This window comes from Hyperolius riggenbachi, chromosome 11 (genome assembly GCF_040937935.1).
Source record: "Hyperolius riggenbachi isolate aHypRig1 chromosome 11, aHypRig1.pri, whole genome shotgun sequence".
Classification (NCBI taxonomy): domain Eukaryota; kingdom Metazoa; phylum Chordata; class Amphibia; order Anura; family Hyperoliidae; genus Hyperolius; species Hyperolius riggenbachi.
This window is the reverse complement of record NC_090656.1, coordinates 213,031,404-213,049,265: the sequence shown is the minus strand read 5'-3', so window position 1 is coordinate 213,049,265 and position 17,862 is coordinate 213,031,404. Positions and strand designations below refer to the sequence as shown.

At 45.8% G+C, this 17,862-nt stretch overlaps 1 protein-coding gene across 4 annotated transcripts in view; it reads right to left on the bottom strand.

The window, feature by feature from the left end:
* The window catches only part of TEAD1 (TEA domain transcription factor 1), a 248,592-nt gene that overhangs the window by 141,220 nt on the left and 89,510 nt on the right, over positions 1-17,862 (bottom strand). For all 4 annotated transcript variants that reach the window (XM_068260967.1, XM_068260969.1, XM_068260968.1 and 1 more), the window contains exon 3: positions 14,749-15,002. In XM_068260967.1, the coding sequence (XP_068117068.1) occupies positions 14,749-14,950 (202 nt within the window). In that variant the 5' untranslated portion in view covers positions 14,951-15,002. The remainder of the gene's footprint in view (positions 1-14,748; positions 15,003-17,862) is intronic.

The following is a 17,862-nucleotide window of genomic DNA, read 5'->3' as shown; positions in this document are numbered from 1 at the left end:
GTCAGTGGTTTGCTTACGTTTTTTAATTGATTTTGCCTGAAACCCAATGAAAACTGAACAGTACAAGGTGGTAAAGCAATCAATACTGCCTGACCTTAACAGGAAGTAACAGAGTACTTTACTGGATCGGGCCATCTTTGCACATTGCATGGGTGGCCACAGAGGCAGTAGATAAGCAAGTAGTAATTGTTAGATATTGCTTTTTACATATTACATTCACTTTAAGGTCTAGCTTTAAGACAACTCTTAGGAAGCTGTACTTTATATAGGGAAAAAAAACCACTGCTGTAATGAAAACAAACCTCTACATAATTCATTTGTCAGGAATACGCCAGTTATGGAAAATAAACAATGTAACATTTTTTCCCCCCAGGACTATAAGATGAGGAAAATCTTAATAAGGAGGTCAAAAGAGGTCTCTGTGAATAACGAGACGCGGATTTCTAAAGTGATGCAGAAACTGCATTAAAGGGTTATCAGATACAATCAGTGTTATGAAATGGTAAGTCTTCACGGGGACATTTCTTGAACCTCGGATTTCCTGGAAAGCTGGAGATTAGATGGACTAGCACAAGGAAGTTGTTGAAAGGTTCACTTCCTGATGTATACAGTGTGTTGTGTTGGTAACAACTTGTAATGAAATACATATCTAATGCCTGCAGAATACAGCAGGTGGTTTCACCCTTTACACCCAGGTAACCACTGTGCTTGTGAACTGGGTACCCAACACTCATTGGGGCAAAGCCTGGATTTATTCTTTTTCTACTCCCAGGACAATTTTCTTGTAGTTCCCCTAAATTTACCTTAGAAGCCTCTGGGTCCTCCAGAGGTCAGTGCTACAGCGCATGCGTGAGCCATCTGTGCCTGCAATTGATTGATATTCACCATGTAGTTTGCTCATGTTTGATCCACAATCAGCCTACACGTTATCATATTTACTACTGGCAGACAAGAAAAAAAACAGACAGCACAAACTGCCATTATCTATAAACACACACCCTAACAATGATGGGCTAAAACTTTTTTTTTTTAATATAAACATACATATGGACAGAGCGAGATACTGGAAACCGCTGTTATTTACCACAGTGCAAACCGGTTCATACAGGAAACGGTCAGGACCTAGGTTGTGATATCACACTGTAGGAGGGGTTTCACCACAATATCAGCCATACAGACCCACCTGATGATCTATTTGAGAAAAGGTAAAGCTTTCTCGTGGTAAGAGGGGGAGGGGAGATCAGCTACTGATTGGGATGAAGTTCAACCCTTGGTTACAGTTCCTCTTTAATATTGTACATACAACTAGCATATAGAAAACGTGTACTGAAAATGAACTTTTAAGTTTTGTATGTGTAGTGATAAATGGTAAGTTAAACTTTTCTTCAGTCTCCCATTCCAGTTTTCATTATTCTAATGTGAAATGTAAAAAGCAGCCATGTCAGTGTGGCATAAAATCGGGTTCATTCAGCTCACCACACAGAGGAATAATGAGCATTTGAACTTTATTGCACAATCCTGTTACCCCTCCTCTGACTGCACAGTTTGTTACTCTGTGCAATCAAAAACAAATAAATAGGGAACACAGAAGTTCTTAGTAGGACTGGTTCTATGTGTACCCATGTTTATATTGTCATGTCACTTCAAATACACTTTTAGTCTTTATTTTTATCTTGAGAAGCAAAGCGAACTTAAAAAATAAATAAATAAATGAATGAATGAATGAAGATGGAATCCTTAATGCAAGATTGCACTCAAGGAATGTCTAGGTATAACATGCACAAAAAACTAAAACCACCTCAGTCAGCAATCAAAAGAAGCCCCGATATAAAAAGCATGCAGCATGAGTGTGTCAGTCCACTGTAATCAGTGGCACCAATGTATAAAGATCTATACGTTTCAGCGACGGAGAAGACAGATCGATTTGGCCTCTAGATAGGGACAGCTGGGAGCTGCACTGCAAAGGGTGGGTGACGCCAGCTAATCACCCGATGGGCGTCTCACTCGAGAGAAAACCTGTAATTCTTTTTGGCTCCCACAAACCTAACAGGGCAGAGAAGGGCGGCAAACAACACCTGCTCCCCAATGACTCCGAGCAATACAATTTTGCTGTTATAGCATCAAAGAATGGAATGCTGCCGAGCAGGAACTTTCCACCAGGGCCTTACACCCACCCAGGGGTTACAGTAACCTGAGTGACATTCATCGCCCACTTTTGAAGGTTTTTTTGAACCAGCCCAAATTAGCGGCAAACTGGCTGGCGGCCAAGTATAAGAAACCCCCTGGAATCTCAGCAGATAGCTCAAGGCCATCTCGTCTCTATGCTTTTTTTTTTGCAATGTACACAGCCTTGCACGCACTTCCCTCAGCGCTTCACAAAACTGGTCAAGCAAAAGCACAACATTGACAAATTTACTTATCTCTGACATCCTTGCCAGAAAATTCATGCGAAGCCCAAGTAGAGGCAGAAAAAAAAATCTAAAAGCTATACTCAAGGAAAAAATAAAGACCTCAATTTGGATACTTACCTTGCAAGAGAAAAGCCTCTGGATCCGTCCCCCTCCAATCGCCATCACCATTCCAGCACAAAGACCTCTACAGCCAGATCAGGCAATGAAGAGCAGGGAAAAGGGTGACGTTACACGACTCATACTTTAAAACTGATGTTTTTTTCATCTCCTTCCTGACCTTGATTTTTTTCCGTAAATGCCGTCTCAATATGACGCCGAGGTCTAAAGGCGTTTTCCGCTAAAACTACTTCTGTCTGCAGCCGACGCTGCAGAATTTACGCATCTATGACGTGTAAGGGCCTGTACACACTGAAAAACGCAGGCAAAAACGCAAGCGCATGCGTTTTTAAAGTGCCTGTAGTTTTAAAAACGCATGCGCTTTTGCCTGCGTTTTTTGTGCGTTTGCGTTTTTCTTGTAATTGCTGATTGGCTAAAGAATCCTTTGTTTTTTTTCTAGTTTACATTTCAACAGGAATCAGGACATTGCAGAGTCTTCTGGGATACTGACTTCTGAAAAACGCAGGCAAAAACGCAAGCGCATGCGTTTTTCATGCGCTGCGCTTAAAAAAGCGCAGCAGGCACTGCGTTTGCGTTTTTTTAAAAACGCATCGCACCAGTGTGTACAAGTCATCACGATTTTCATTCTTTTTCAAAAGACCTTGCGTTTTTAAAAACGCATGCGTTTTTAAAAACGCAACGCAAGCGCAGCAGTGTGTACAGGCCCTAATGGTGTTTTTCTCAAAAACTAGTTTCCACTTCTCTACTTTTTACCTATAAGGGCCTGCACACACTGCTGCGCTTTTAAAATCACGTGCGTTTTTTTAATCGCAAGGTCTTTTGAAAAATCATGAAAATCGTGAAGACCTGTACACACTGGTGTGATGCGATTTTTCTATTTTCATGAAGGCTTTGCGATTTAAAAATTGCATGCGATTTTAAAAACACAGCGGCGGCCCTAAACCTACCCTAATGATGTAATAAAGGTATGGTCGGCTATTGGATTCATGCCTCTAGTTCTTTATGTGGTTTATTCCACTTCACTACACTCCACTGTAAGAAGATGGGGGTTACAACAGTCTTTTTGGTTGGCTTTTCAGTATGCAATAAGTTAATGCAGAATTGTGCAAATGTTGAAAGTCTATGCAGCTTGGAAATGAACCAATCCCATGCTTCCAAGATTGGATTAGCCCATTTACAAGATGCACAGATTTTCATCATAATTACTATAATTCTGTATCAAATCTCAAAGATATGCCCTTAAGAACAATCCATACTGACTAATGTGGACTATGGAACATGTACAGGTGAAACTCGAAAAATTTGAATATCTTGCAAAAGTTCATTTACCGGTATGTCAGTAATTCTGAACTAGGGCTCAAACCCACTAGCAGCCTTTTCTAAGCGCTAGTGATTTGAAAAGCTCTTGCTAATGCAATGTTATGGGGGATTTTTATAAAATCACATAGCTCAAGTGGGATCACACCCATAGCATCACATTAGCAAGAGCTTTTCAAATCACAAGTACTTAGAAGTGACTTAGTAACATGCTGCTAGTGGGTTCCAGGCCTGAGAGACAGTTTTAAGGCTCGGGAATCTTTTGCAGGTATTTTGGATTCATTAGTTGATTAGAGTATAACACATTGAGCCTAGAATGTTGAACCTTTTCACAATAGTCTAATTTTCGGAGATTTGGGGACTCTCATAAGCTGTAAGCCATAATCATCAAAGTTATAACAAATAAAGACTTGAAATATCTTGCTTTGCATGCAATGATTTTATTTTATAAACTAGTTTCACCTTTTAAGTTAAATTACTGACAAATGAATTTTAGCACGATATTCTAATTTTTCGAGTTTCAACTGCAGAGCTTGTCAAAACACTCAGTCATCGGCATGCCAAAACAGATGGCACAGGAGAGTAGCTTTTTAATAATAAAAAAAAAAAGCTGTCTAAGGGTTGACTTCATTGACATGCGTGGAAAAATCAGAATGCGAAAATGTGCATAAAAATCAAAACAACAACAAAAAAAAAAAAAAAAAAAAAAGAAGAAGAATCGACTGCAAATATTTGCAAAAGGGAGAATACAAACCTGAAAAACAGCGGGAAAACAAGGCTGAAAAATCGCAGTGATAAGTTTGAAGGCACCCCAAGGCCTGGGACCCACTAGCAGAGCTTTAGTAGCGTCTGCCGATCACCAGCAGTTGAACCCAATGAGGGAGGTTCCACTGCAGCTCTTGCACTTGGCGGTCGCATCGCAGGGCTGTAGGGCCAAGCCGCAATCACTCAGGGAATGGACTAATTGTCGGCACTTTGTGATGCATCACAAAGCACTTGTCAGTGGGTCCCAGGCATGGGGGTTAAATACAACCCTGCAACGCCTGCCACCGCAGGGGGGCCCCCTTCTCCTCCCTCTACCAAACTGCAAGAGCAGCTAATTATCAAAAAACCTCCCTGTTCTTTGACGAAAACTGTCCTTGCCCTGTCTAATTGTTTTCTTCCAGACACACTCTGCCGCCATTCACCGGATCTCAACCACATGACCCTCATGGGGATCAGCAACCAAGGGGGCCCCATGCTATCATTTTTGCATCGGGGCCCAAATAAGTCTAGTTACGCAACTGGTCCCAGGCCTAGCCGTTCGAAAAAGGCAAGAGACCACTGATAGTAAAAGTATGTTCAATCCAAAAGGAGAGAGAAACTGTCAGATTCCTCACTTAGCCCCCCCGACTCTCGCCAAGGACATGCCTATAAAAGTGCCAACAGATCAGGGTTATGATCAGGGCAAGACCAGAGCCGCCACCTCAACCTTCCCCTGAAGGTCTCCATCCACAGGAACTTCAAAGTCACCATTCTCCTTAATAGAGCCTTGTGATTTGTGGAGTGGACAGGCTGTGCTCAGCTCCTGTTACCTCTAATCCTCTTCACCTTTATATTTAGTATTATTAAGTTCTCAGCATTTCACTGCTGTGTTTTTCTCCCAGCTATGATAAACACGTCTAGGATTTTTTTTTTTTTTTAAAGCGAGAGAGGGAGAGAACGATCACCTTACAATTGCTGCGCCCTCTACAATTACTGCCCAGCCGGATCAGGTGTCTGTGACACAATTTGTCGATGTTGCCGAGAGACACGGAGGACAATAGGAAATGTGTGTACACTGATTACAATAACACATGGAGGAGCACGCTATGCCATGCCTCACATCTGTTATTTGCTTACTGAGAGTGACATTTCTGAAGGATCTCTGCCCCGCTACGGTTCACAGCAATAAACGGCTTTCAGGAGGTGCGCAAAATATTCCCGGAATTCGGGCTCCGCAAAATGCGCCGGGGACGCCGCATGCACAGCCTCGCGGTGATAGAAATTAAAACAGGAAGAGGTGACTATGCTAAGGCGGGAATCACAGTGGTCAGTTGTGTAATGCATGTGTTATGCGTGTGAACTGCAATGGAGACTGGACATAGTGACTTTTATATAAACCCTGCATGCGGCGAGTTAGAATAACGCAATCAGTCACAACGCAGTACAGTGAACAGGCCCATAGAATTGTATGGGCAGTGAATTGACATGCAGAAATGACTCTGCAATGCAACTGAGCACTGTGATCTAGCCTTAAAGGGGCACTACAGCGAAAACCTGTAAAATTTAAAATATGTGCAAACATATACAAATAAGAAGTACATTTTTTCAGAGTAAAATGAGCCATAAATTACTTTTCACCTATGTTGCTGTCACTTACAGTAGGCAATAGAAAGATCCTCTAACACCTTGTACTGCTCAGATTTCAAAAGAAATTCAATCAAAAATCAATGAAACCAGCCCCACACCTTTAGCTTAGTATCAAACACTGGCAGGGGCAAAGCATCAATGTCCCGGCTTTGGGGGGCGGAGCCACACAGGTGGTCTGCCAGAGAAGAGGGCCTGGCACAAAAAAAGTCCGGGCAAGTGAGTGCAGCTCGGGGGCCACATCTGGCCCACGGGCCGCCAGTTGGACAGCCCCTATGGAAAGGGAAGGCTTTGGATCCTGAAGATCCTTCCCGGTACCTTCCTCTGTGTCCTGTTTCTAGCGCTGTCCCCAATCCGAATTTGTCACGGAAGCCCTCGTATGGCATGAAGAGCACTCAGGGAAATGACGGTTAAGTCTTTACTGCGCATGCGGCATGGGGCATAATCAAGCGCACTTGTGCAGTACAGAGCCACCCGTCTTCAGGAGCGCTCAGGGAAACAAGTGCTTCTGAAGCCTGGAAGGCTCACTGAAGTGTATTCGACCGGTTGGTTGAATAGCTCTAATGGGGTAACAGCACTGAAATGAGAGGACAGAGAGAGGACTGGGAAGGCTCAGGATCCAGAGCCTTCCTTCTCCAGGTAAATATCTGACCTTTTTTTTATTATTCAGTTCAGTTTTACTTTAAAGCCTCCCACAATGCATATGGTGTGAGCATTGTAAAGGGTTAATCAGCATTTGCACTATATCTACATAAAGGTGGCCACACACCATGCAACTTTTAAGCCCAATTTACACGATACGATTTTTTGTACGATTCTATTTACGATTCAATTAAATCCGACATGTCTGATCGGGATTCGATTCAATTCGATTTGCCATTGTTTTGCAATTGCAAATCGAAAAGCATCGAATCGAATCCTGATCGGACATGTCGGATTTAATCGAATCGTAAATAGAATCGTAATCGAATCGTACAAAGAATCGTATTGTGTAGATTGGGCTTTATATTTCTTTTCAATTCAAGAATTACAATCAGTTTTTCTGACTGATTGTAACATTTGAAACATCTGACCATGTTGCCACACGGTCAATTTTTCCCTGAGCATTGAAAAAGCTGAAACAAATTACTTAGGTTTTTAAATCAAGAATCTGACAAACTACCCTACACCGTTCAATTTTCATAGATATTGATCAGAAAAATCTGCCACCTTAAAGCTCCACAATTGCAAAAAAACAAAAAAGGTACAATTAAAAATACATGAAAAACGCATAAGAGTAACATGCGCTATACAGTACTTAGTCGATATCTGAGAGAACTGACAGGTTTTGGAGTGGTTCATCTCCTCATGGGCGATTCTCAGGCCTTTCTTTCTTTTCAAAAGTACTTAGTGAACGGAAGTAACACCAGAAACAAGCATGCAGCTAATCTTGTCAGATCTGACAGTGTCAGAAACCCCTGATCTGCTGCATGCTTGTTCAGGGTCTATGGCTAAAAGTATTAGAGGCAGAGGATCAGCAGGATAGCCAGTCAACTGGTATTGCTTAAAAGGAAAGAAATATGGCAGCCTACATATACCTCTCTCTTCAGTTGTCCTTTAACCACTTGAGAACCCAGCTTTTACCCCCCCTTAAAGGACTTCCGAGGCCAAAACTAAGAAAATTACACTGTACCTTTTTCTTAGCCAGATCCACGGAGGACGCCCTGCGCGTCTTCCGCTCCGTTCTGCCGTCAGTGTCGGCCTATTCGTTCCCCCAGGGCAAGCCCCGACCCCACCGAACGGGTCGCATCGATGCCACCCCTAAGATGGCCACCGCCTTGATCCGCGGCTGCGCAGTACGCTTGGCCGCGATTGCGACTGCGCAGCCTTTAGCCCCTCGCCGCGTATGGGTCCTGGCATCCTCCTGAAGCGTGCGGCGGGAGGCGGGCTAAAGGCTGCGCAGTCGCAATTGCGGCAAAGCGTACTGCGCAGCCGCGGATCAAGGCGGCGGCCATCTTAGGGGTGGCATCGATGCGACCCGTTCGGTGGGGTCGGGGCTTGCCCTGGGGGAACGAATAGGCCGACACTGACGGCAGAACGGAGCGGAGGACGCGCAGGGCGTCCTCCGTGGATTCGGCTAAGAAAAAGGTACAGTGTAATTTTCTTAGTTTTGGCCTCGGAAGTCCTTTAAGGACCAGCGCTGTTTTTTATGATCTGTGCTGGGTGGGCTCTGCAGCCCCCAGCACAGATCAGGTTGCATGCAGAGCGATCAGATCGCCCCCCTTTTTTCCCCTTATGGGGATGATGTGCGGGGGGGGTCTGATCACTCCTGCCGGCTGGCATGTTGCGGGGAGGCACCTCAAAGCCCCCCGCCGCGGCGAAATTCCCCCCCTCCCTTTCCCCCCTGGTGATCGGGGCTGCACAGGACGCTATCCGTCCTGTGCAGCCTGTGACAGGATGTCCTCTGTCACATGTTGGCGATCCCCGGCCGCTGATTGGCCGGGGATCGCCGATCTGCCTTACGGCGCTGCTGCCGTTCAATGTAAACAAAGGAGACAAACGTCCCCTGCGTTTACATTTAGTCTGCGAGCCGCGATCAGCGGCTCGCAGGCTATTCACGGAGACCCGCTCCGTGATCTAACAGGAAACGGCCGCTCGCGCGAGCGGCCTTTCCTAATTAATTACGGAGGCACCTGGCGACGCAGATGTGCGTCGTTGGTCCTCCAGCTACCACTTTGCTGCCGCACGGTATGAGTGTGCGGTCGGCAAGTGGTTAAAGTGGAGAGAGAGAGAAACACTATTAATAAAACCATAAACTGAGAAATGTAAACTCTCCAAGGAGCTATAGGCTGGAGTCAAGGTCAGGTGTGGGAAACACGGACAACGGGCGTCTGCCATTGGGGATCTGTCATCAGCAGAAGGACACTCGCTTTAAACATCCATCTCATATTCTCGTAGCCTTCCCGGAAAGACTTATCAATGCAACAAAGTATAAATGGTGTGGGGTTCTTTTTTTTTTTTCCTTTCAATGAGTCACTCAGTGTGTCCGATCCATCTGTCATTCTGCAAACACTCAGACACCATCCACCTGTTCAGCATCACGCACTGTGTAACAGCATTTCAGCAGATTGCACAGAGGCTGAAGAATGGCCCAATTATACAAGTCGGATATTTACTTTCTGAGTTAGCTGGGGCTGTTGTGTTACAGCAGCCGCACAAAGCTCTGCGGCGATACACAAGTGTGGAAACGTCGTTCTCACTCCAAAAGCCATCAGAAGCCCGGGGAAATGGCAGGGAGGTCAGATTATTACAGAAATGTAAGAGGCACTGTAGTGACCTATAGTAGAATGTAGAAATGTATTGCTTCGAGCATCAGAAACTCTTCCTATAGCTATATATGTGGCTGTATATTGAACGTAACTCCGCCCTCCCAGTGATGTGTAAGCCTAGGATATGAGGAATTCTCCCCTAGAGCATTCTGGGAGACTAGGTATATATTTTCTACAGGCTTTAGTACTCTCAGTAAATAAACATTCGCAAAGATCACCTGACAGGATTAAAGGTGTGATACATTTCAGAATGTAAATCAGGGTGAGGAAACATTTCTCAATGGGCAAACACTCACTAAATAAATGCCAAATAAATATTGGGGGAAAAAAAAAAACACAAAAAAAACTAGTCAGTTCTAAGCTTCTTGCCCACAAGCAGCTCCGTACAACTGCACAGGAGCAGAACGCTCCTGTCATCGGTAGCGCAATAGTGGCGAATGCGCAGCCGAACTGCACAACCAAAATGGGCCTACTTGCCTGACTGGAGAAATAGAAATGGCCCGATGCGGCCCAGGATGGTGGCGATGGAGCCAAAGGTCTAAAAGGGGGACTAAAGTAAGTCCCCCTTTTATGAATTTTCCCCTGACCCCAGTCTCAGGTACACTTTAAAGGACAACTTAAGTGAGAGGGATATGGAGGCTGCCATATTTATTTCCATCTAAGCGATGCCAGTTGCCAGGCCCTCCTGCTGATCCTCTGCTTCTAATACTATTAGCCGTAGCCCCTAAACCAGCATGCAGCAGATCAGGCGTTTGACATTGTCAGATCTGACAAGACTAGCTGCATGCTTGGTTCTGGTGTTATTCAGATACTACTGCAGAGAAATAGCCCAGCAGGGCTGCCAGGCAACTGGTATTGATTAAAGGAAATAAATATGGCAGCCTCCGTATACCTCTTACTTCAGTTTCCCTTTAATGGGATCCTGAAGTGAGAAGGATATAGAGGCTGACATATTTACAGCCTTTTAAACAATGCCCATTTCCTGGCTTTCCTGCTGATCCTCTGCCTCTAATACTTTTAGCCAAAGACCCTGAACAAGCCTATGCTGATCAGAAGTTTCTGACAAACATCTGGCATGCTTGTTTCAGGGATGTGACTGACACTACTCATACCAGAAGGATCAGCGTGATTCCAGACAAACTGTATTGTTTAAAAGGAAATAAATGTCAACTTCCATATACCGCTCACTTTAAGTTCCCTTTGAGCTTTAATGCAAAGGTGCACAGCTAAAACTACTGCACAAGGGGTTTTGTTTAGAAAATGTACCTGGTCAGTGACAGAGGTGTGTACACCTTTGACTGATGTCACGCGTCAAAGATCGGGACCCGATCCCTTGGACAACATCATTGGGTTGGGCTGAAGACACTCAAAGTCAGTTTTATAGCCGACGACGCACTGTGTTGCTATGCGGGGTGGCGGAGCAGCATGTTCGTACCGTAACGCGGCACAAGCATCGGTGAACATCGCACACAAAACAATAGTCCATTGCTTGGCCAAGTTGATCCACCTGGCAGATTGCTAGTCTGGGATCGGTGGCCACGCCTGGTTATCGGCTGAGACTGTCATTATCGACCACCTCAGCCAACTTTAATCTTGCGTGTGTACGGAGCTCAGGTCGAGTGGAGCTTTAAAACAAACACGGACAACATTATTTTTTATTAAGCGGATCTTCATCTAAAAAACACCCAACAAGGACTAGAGATCTGCGTTTTAAACGCCGCCGCAAAAGAAAACAAGCGAGCACCAGATAAGCAGGACAAATGGAAGAGACGTTCTGCAGTCGGCAGCCCCACTCCAATTTAATTGCAAATCACAATGTGGAAGAGGAGAGATCAGTTAATCTCCAGACCCGGCAATCCAGCAGGAAACCAGGGCCTTCAAACTTTCTGCCAAGAGCAGCTGAGCAGCATCAGCCCAAATCTTTTTTTTTTTTTTATTTCCAGACATTATGTTCTATTTGGCTGCTGAGGTCACATGACAGCTGCAAACCAAAAGCCTAGAGAGGATTGCTGCTGTATCCAGTCCACAGTGACAGCCTGGAAGGGCCTTGCACACCATAGAGGGGAAAGGGGAGGGGGGGGATATCTGTCTTTCCATTACATCATCCAGCCAGCACTGGGGGGGGGGGGAGCACAGCTGGTAGCAGCCGCAGTACCATCTGCTTTCGCCTCTACCCTGTGTGCTAGTTTTCTCTTCAGCCTCCTACTGTTACTGATTGAGGAGCTGAAACTCCCCGCACGCCGAATCGCAGAATTAATTAGTGCCAGCGAAGCCGTTCAGTGGACGGAGCGGGCCCTCTGTGGTGACCTCTCGTCCAGGCGGGCCGCAGCCTCTGCAAACCTCTTGTGCCGGCCTGAATGAGAATTTACCGGGCCAATAATTCTATTCTGATAACCTCAATTAATAATCCGTCCTTAGCCTTCATTAAGCGGTTCAGCGGCTCTGGAATCAAACCTGCCGTCTGACTGAAGCTGCAGCGCAGGATTCCGATAACTTTTCTCTTTTTGTGTGTTTTTGTATTTACCGTTCTAGCTAGGCTCCTTTGGATAAAAAGTAAACGGGAGGAAAGAAATGTTAAAATACGTGCGTGATTTCCGCACATGCGAGTGCGAACCTGCCCTGACTCATTCCAACAGGTGCGTCAGCCAGCTGCCTAGAAACAGTGTTTAAAGGGGACCCGAACTCTTCCTAAAAAAAAAAAAAAAAAAAAAAAAAAAAAAAACAATATTGACTTACCTGGGACTTTCTGTCAGCCCCCGGCAGCCGACCTCTGCCCACACAGTTTCAAACCGATCTTCCGATCCCCCGCCGCAGCTCACTTTTGCTTCACGCAGTGGGTATCCACTGTGCCTGTGCAGCCCTGGCTGCATGCGTCCTTGCAGGCGCAGTAGAGATTTTCTGGTACTGCACCTGCACAGGACACTCCTGGCTACGGGAACACATACGGGGATACGTGTGGCCAGGGCGCAGTGGAGATAGACTTAGAAGTTGGCTTCCGCTGCGTGAAGAAAAGTGAGCCGCGGCGGGGGAACGGACGTTCTTTTTGACACGGCGCGGGCACAGGGCTGCTGCAGGGGGCTGGCAGAAGCCCCGGTAAGTGAAACTTTATTTTATTTATTTATTTTTTAGGTAGTCTTCAGTTCCGTCTGCCCGCTGCTTTGAGGCGGTGAAACTGGGCTACCTATTTATAATTCCTGTTACATAATTCACAGGTGCTTATCTTACAGAGCACAACAGTCACTTCCCTTCATCCTCGCATGTCTGCATCCCCTGCAAGTGCCGACACGTCACCGGCTATTACCAGTCACCTTCCTCATCACAGAGGGGAGCTGGAGTCACACTTATGCTGGGTACACACTGAGATTTTCTGGCAGATTGATTATTTCCAACACGCTTGATCTGATTTCTGATCATTTTCCGATAGAGGAGAGTGGTTAACAGTTGGAAATCAATCGGAAATCAGATTGGACATGTTGGAAATAATCGATCTGACATCTGCAAGAAAATCTCTTAGTGTGTACCTAGCATTACAGCTCACAGAAGAAGCACACCTCTGACCTGAGAGGGATATGGAGGCTGACTTTTGTTTTCCTTTTACACAATGCACATTGCCTGGCTGTCCTGCAGATCCTCTGCATCTGATAGTTTTAGCCATAGAGCCTGAACAAGCAGGCAGCAGATCAGGTGCTTAAGTCAGCACGGTGCCAAAGTGGACGGCACTTTCTCCTTGCAGAGATGGGTCCCCAGTTCAAATCCGCACAGAGTTCATACGCTCTCCCGACGTCTGCATGGGTTTCCCCCGGGCACTCCGTTGACTACGATACACAGACATATGATTAGCACAGGAATTAGATTGTGAGCCCTTCTGAGGGTTAGTGACAGACTATACATACTCTGTAAAGCGCTGCAGAAGATGTTGAAGCTGTATAAATACTGACTGTGTGTCACATGCTTGTTTCTGGTGTGTGATTCAGACACTACTGATGCCAGAATGATCAGCAGACCTCCCAGGCAACTGGTATTGTTTAAAAGGAAATGAATATTTCAGCCTCAATATCCCTCACACTTCAGGTGCTTCAAAGTGTGGAAAGGGAGAGTGAGCTGCGCTGGTGGAAAAGTAAAGCAAAGTTCACAGGGTACTGTTCATGAAACATCCAATCAGGATCAGAAAAATCTGAAAAAAAATATAAATGAAACAAATTTTTTTTAACCATCCTCAAACCGGAAAAAAACAGATGCCAGCCTACATTTCCCAGGAACCCTGCATTACAATGCACTTGCATTCCCCGCTTCCTGTCCCGCCTCCTCATTCATTTAGTCATCTTCGACTCATTGTGACCATATGCACTTCTGCATGACAGAGACACCTGGCATGCAGAAGTACATATGGTCATGAAGAGTCAGGCTAGTTACACACCAGGACGTTGCGTTTAGGTGATGTTATAGGGCACATAACGTGCCCCTAACGCAACGCCTGGTGCTCTCTGATGTGGACGTCAGAGTGAGCCGCGTTGTGCAGCTCACTCTGGCGTCCGTGATGCACACTCTTGGACGCATGCGGCATCACGTGGTCCCGCCGGCCAATCGCCGCAGAGAGCGGCCGCTCCAGGAAGTAAACACTGCATGTCACTGAGTGCAGTGAATATTAATTAGCCATGTGCCCGGCCGCTCTCCCCTCCTCCCCAACATGACTGAGCATGTGCAAACAGTCTAACGCGGCTTAGCCGCCTATAACGCACAGCATGCAGTACTTTCTCTTGATGTGGAGCGTTACAATGTAACGCAACGTGGGCACTGTGAACAGCACATTGATTTTTCATTATTGTGCGGTGGGGCTGCGTTACAGGCTGCACTAACATGCGCCTGTAACTTCCCACTGTGAACCTAGCCTCAGAGTCAACTAAAAGAATGAGGAGGAGTCTGCAGGAGGAGGTGGGACAGGAAGTGGGTGTGAACAATTGTAAGACCTCAATCTGCCAACAGGAAACTAGCCAGGCAACAGAGGTCTTATGGCTCTGCGGTTACACAACTGAAAACAAGCACAGCTGCACATTTACCTGTTCAGTCTGGAAATTTATTTTCCAAAAGTAACGCTTCTATATATCACCAACCGCCCTGACAGCTTGGAGAACCTAGTTTGTGTAATTTTGACTGTAGTTGGGCTTTAGTCACATTAGCGAGTGAGGCAGCAGTTAAAAGGGACTTACCATACATCTTGCCTTCATCAGACAATATAATTTTCCTCCTCCCACACGGTGGGTAGATGGCGAGCGCTTCCTGAAAGCTCTGCTCTATATCCGGACTCCAGACGCCCTCCGCGTCATTGTCCATAGGCTTATCGGCTGAATCGCTCATCCTTTCTATGTCTTCGGCGGGGCTTTCGCTGCCGCTCCAACTACTGGGCTCCATGGTGGCGGTTGGGTACTCCAAGCCGAAGCCTGGATGCTGGACAGAGAAAAACCTGGAAGGAAGAGGAGACAGGATATTAAACCGTGCCGCAGCCATATCACACTCTGGCTAATCTGCACAGTGTGGCGAGCCAGTAATCTTTCCACAAAATAAAGGCTTTCAACTCCTCAAATCCATTCAATGGCCTGCTCTACATCTCTGCGCCAATTTGTAGGATTTCATTTTTTTTTCTTTTTGCTGAAGACATAAAGCAAAAATTCTATTTTCCAGCATGAAAGATCCTCTTAAAGTGGACCTGAACTCTTGCACAGGACAAAAGGAAAACAGAAATATGCCCCCCTGTATGTAGAGAGTTAAGCCTGTGTATTTCCCCCTCATCTGTGACTAATTTGATTACCTCTGTGGAAAACGTGCTTGAAGCAAACCTGTAAGGGGGAAAAGGGGAAAGTTTGATACTTACCCAAGGAGGGGATGGCCCAGAGCAGTCCCAGATTTCATGATGACATGTTCACATTGGGAACAAAATTTTGATGATTTGGATCAGAACTTGAATCTTTATATATGCAGACTACGGTAGGGGATGTTACACTCATCCTTGTAATAGACCAATGGGGAGCCTTAGAGGGCCACTTGAAGATGCTTAGGGCTCTCAGCCATACTTAGTATAGTGGGGTACGGTAAACGCACCTTTGAAGGCGCCTATGTGTTCTGCATTGCATTCTAGCTCTCCGGTACTTCCTCCTTCAAAGGGAGAATTGAAGAGATGAAACATAAATCAGATTTGTGTCCTGCCTCTGACGAAGTGGGTATAGCCCGCGAAACGGCTGTTAGGCTACACTTCCCTGCCTGTGTTTTGTATACTGAAGATGTATTAAAGGACACCGGAGGCGAAAATAAACTAATGAAATAAACGATTGCATCCATCTTCCTTCTCTTAAAAATGACTTTTTAAGATATTCCACAGTTATTTGATGTTTAAATCTACTTTGTAAGTTTTACCTGTTTTATTGTTTTTGCTCAATGACACATTAATTGAAGTATGCCAAAGCTAAAATCTATGAACGATTGACCCCTTTTATCCCCTTCCTGCTCTCAGAAGCCATTTCTTGCTGGAAAAGTGTTTTATAGTTGGAATTTCTTATCAGTGAGGGTCACACTGTAGTCCCTTCCTGTCAGGACTGAGTCAGCCACTTCCATACCTGATATTCAACTCTTTCAGGCAGAGAGAGGGAAGAAGAAAGGAACACGGCATAGTTATTAGTGTGCTTGGCACTGTATATACCAATGTCTATCTCATCATGTAACATGGTCACTTCGGGTATCTTTAAAGATGACTGTGCTTTTCAAGCCTTGTGGTCTGGTGCCCGGATTCTTTCATCTCAGGTACTTCTATAATATGTGTGGTTAGCATTAGAGACAAAGTACAGAGGTACCTAGCACTGATAGCCTACCCTCCAGAAGTTTCCTAAATATGGGCCAGTTCACACAAGCGTTTAAGGCGGCATTCATCAGGCAAGCACTGTCAATTCAAATGAATGGAACCACTTTTTAAACAAAGGTACCGGCTTTTCCCGTCCATGTAAATGCCTTGCTCGATCCGGTTGGCTCATCCTGAACGTGATGACACCCCAAACACCCATGTGAACTAACACCTATGCCTGATACACACAATGCAACTTCCCATCCAATCCAATTCAGGTTGATCGATAATTTCCGTCATGTCCAGTCTGCTCCCGATCAACAGGATCGATTTTCAGATCCTTTAGGCTGGTTTCACAGTGGGATGTTACAGGCGCACGTTAGAGCAGCCTGTAACGCAGCCCACCGCACAGTAATGAAAAATCAATGGGCTGTTCACAGTGCGGACGTTGCGTTACATTGTAACGCTGCGTCACAAGACAACGTACTGCATGCAGTACTTTAGACGCGGCTGAGCCGCGTTAGACTGCTTGCACATGCTCAGTAATGTTGGGGAGGAGCGGAGAGCGGCCAGGCACATGGCTAATTAATATGCACTGCACGTTATGACGTGCAGTGTTTACTTCCTGGAGCAGCCGCTCTGTGCGGCGATTGGCCGGCGGGATCACGTGATGCCGCATGCGCACAAGAGTGCGCATCACGGCATCACTGACGCCAGAGTGAGCTGCACAACGCAGCTCACTCTGACGCGTCCAGATCCAGCACCACCAGGCGTTGAGTTAGAGGGACGTTATGCGACCTTAACGCCCCCTCTAACGCAACGTCCTGGTGTGAAATTAGCCTTAGGCACAAAATCAATCCAGTTATGGATCAAGAGCAGCTCGGACATGACAGAAATCATCATTTGGAAAAGTTGATCGGATGGGAAGTAGCATAATGTGTACCAGCCTTTACATCCTACTCTGCCGACTGCAGTTCTCCATTGCGAGCTGCAGGGGGGTATTTCCTGCTCATCCATCGTCCGTCATCACTGAAGGACAAACTTGGTCTGCTCAACAGACCAGCAGCTCATCTGTATACTGGGAAATCTATCTCCTTAAAGGAGAACTGTAGTGAGAAGGATATGGAGGCTGCCAGATTTCCTCTTAAGCAATACCAGTTGCCTGGCTGTCCTGCTGATCTTCTGCCTCTAATACGTTTTGCCCTAGACCCTGAACAAGCATGCAGCAGATCAAGCATTTCTGACATTATTGTCAGATCTGACAAGATTAGCTGCCTGCTTGTTTCTGGTGTGATTCTGCAGGCAGATAGCTCAGCAGGGCTGCCAGGTAACTGGTATTGCTTAAAAGGAAATCAATATGGCAGCCTCCATGCACATCTCACTACAGTTCTCCTTTAACCTCCTGGGCGATAATCCCGAGCTGAGCTCGGGGTATATCGCGCAGGAGGATTTCTCAGGCCCTGGTGGGCCGATTTGCATAATTTTTTTGTTA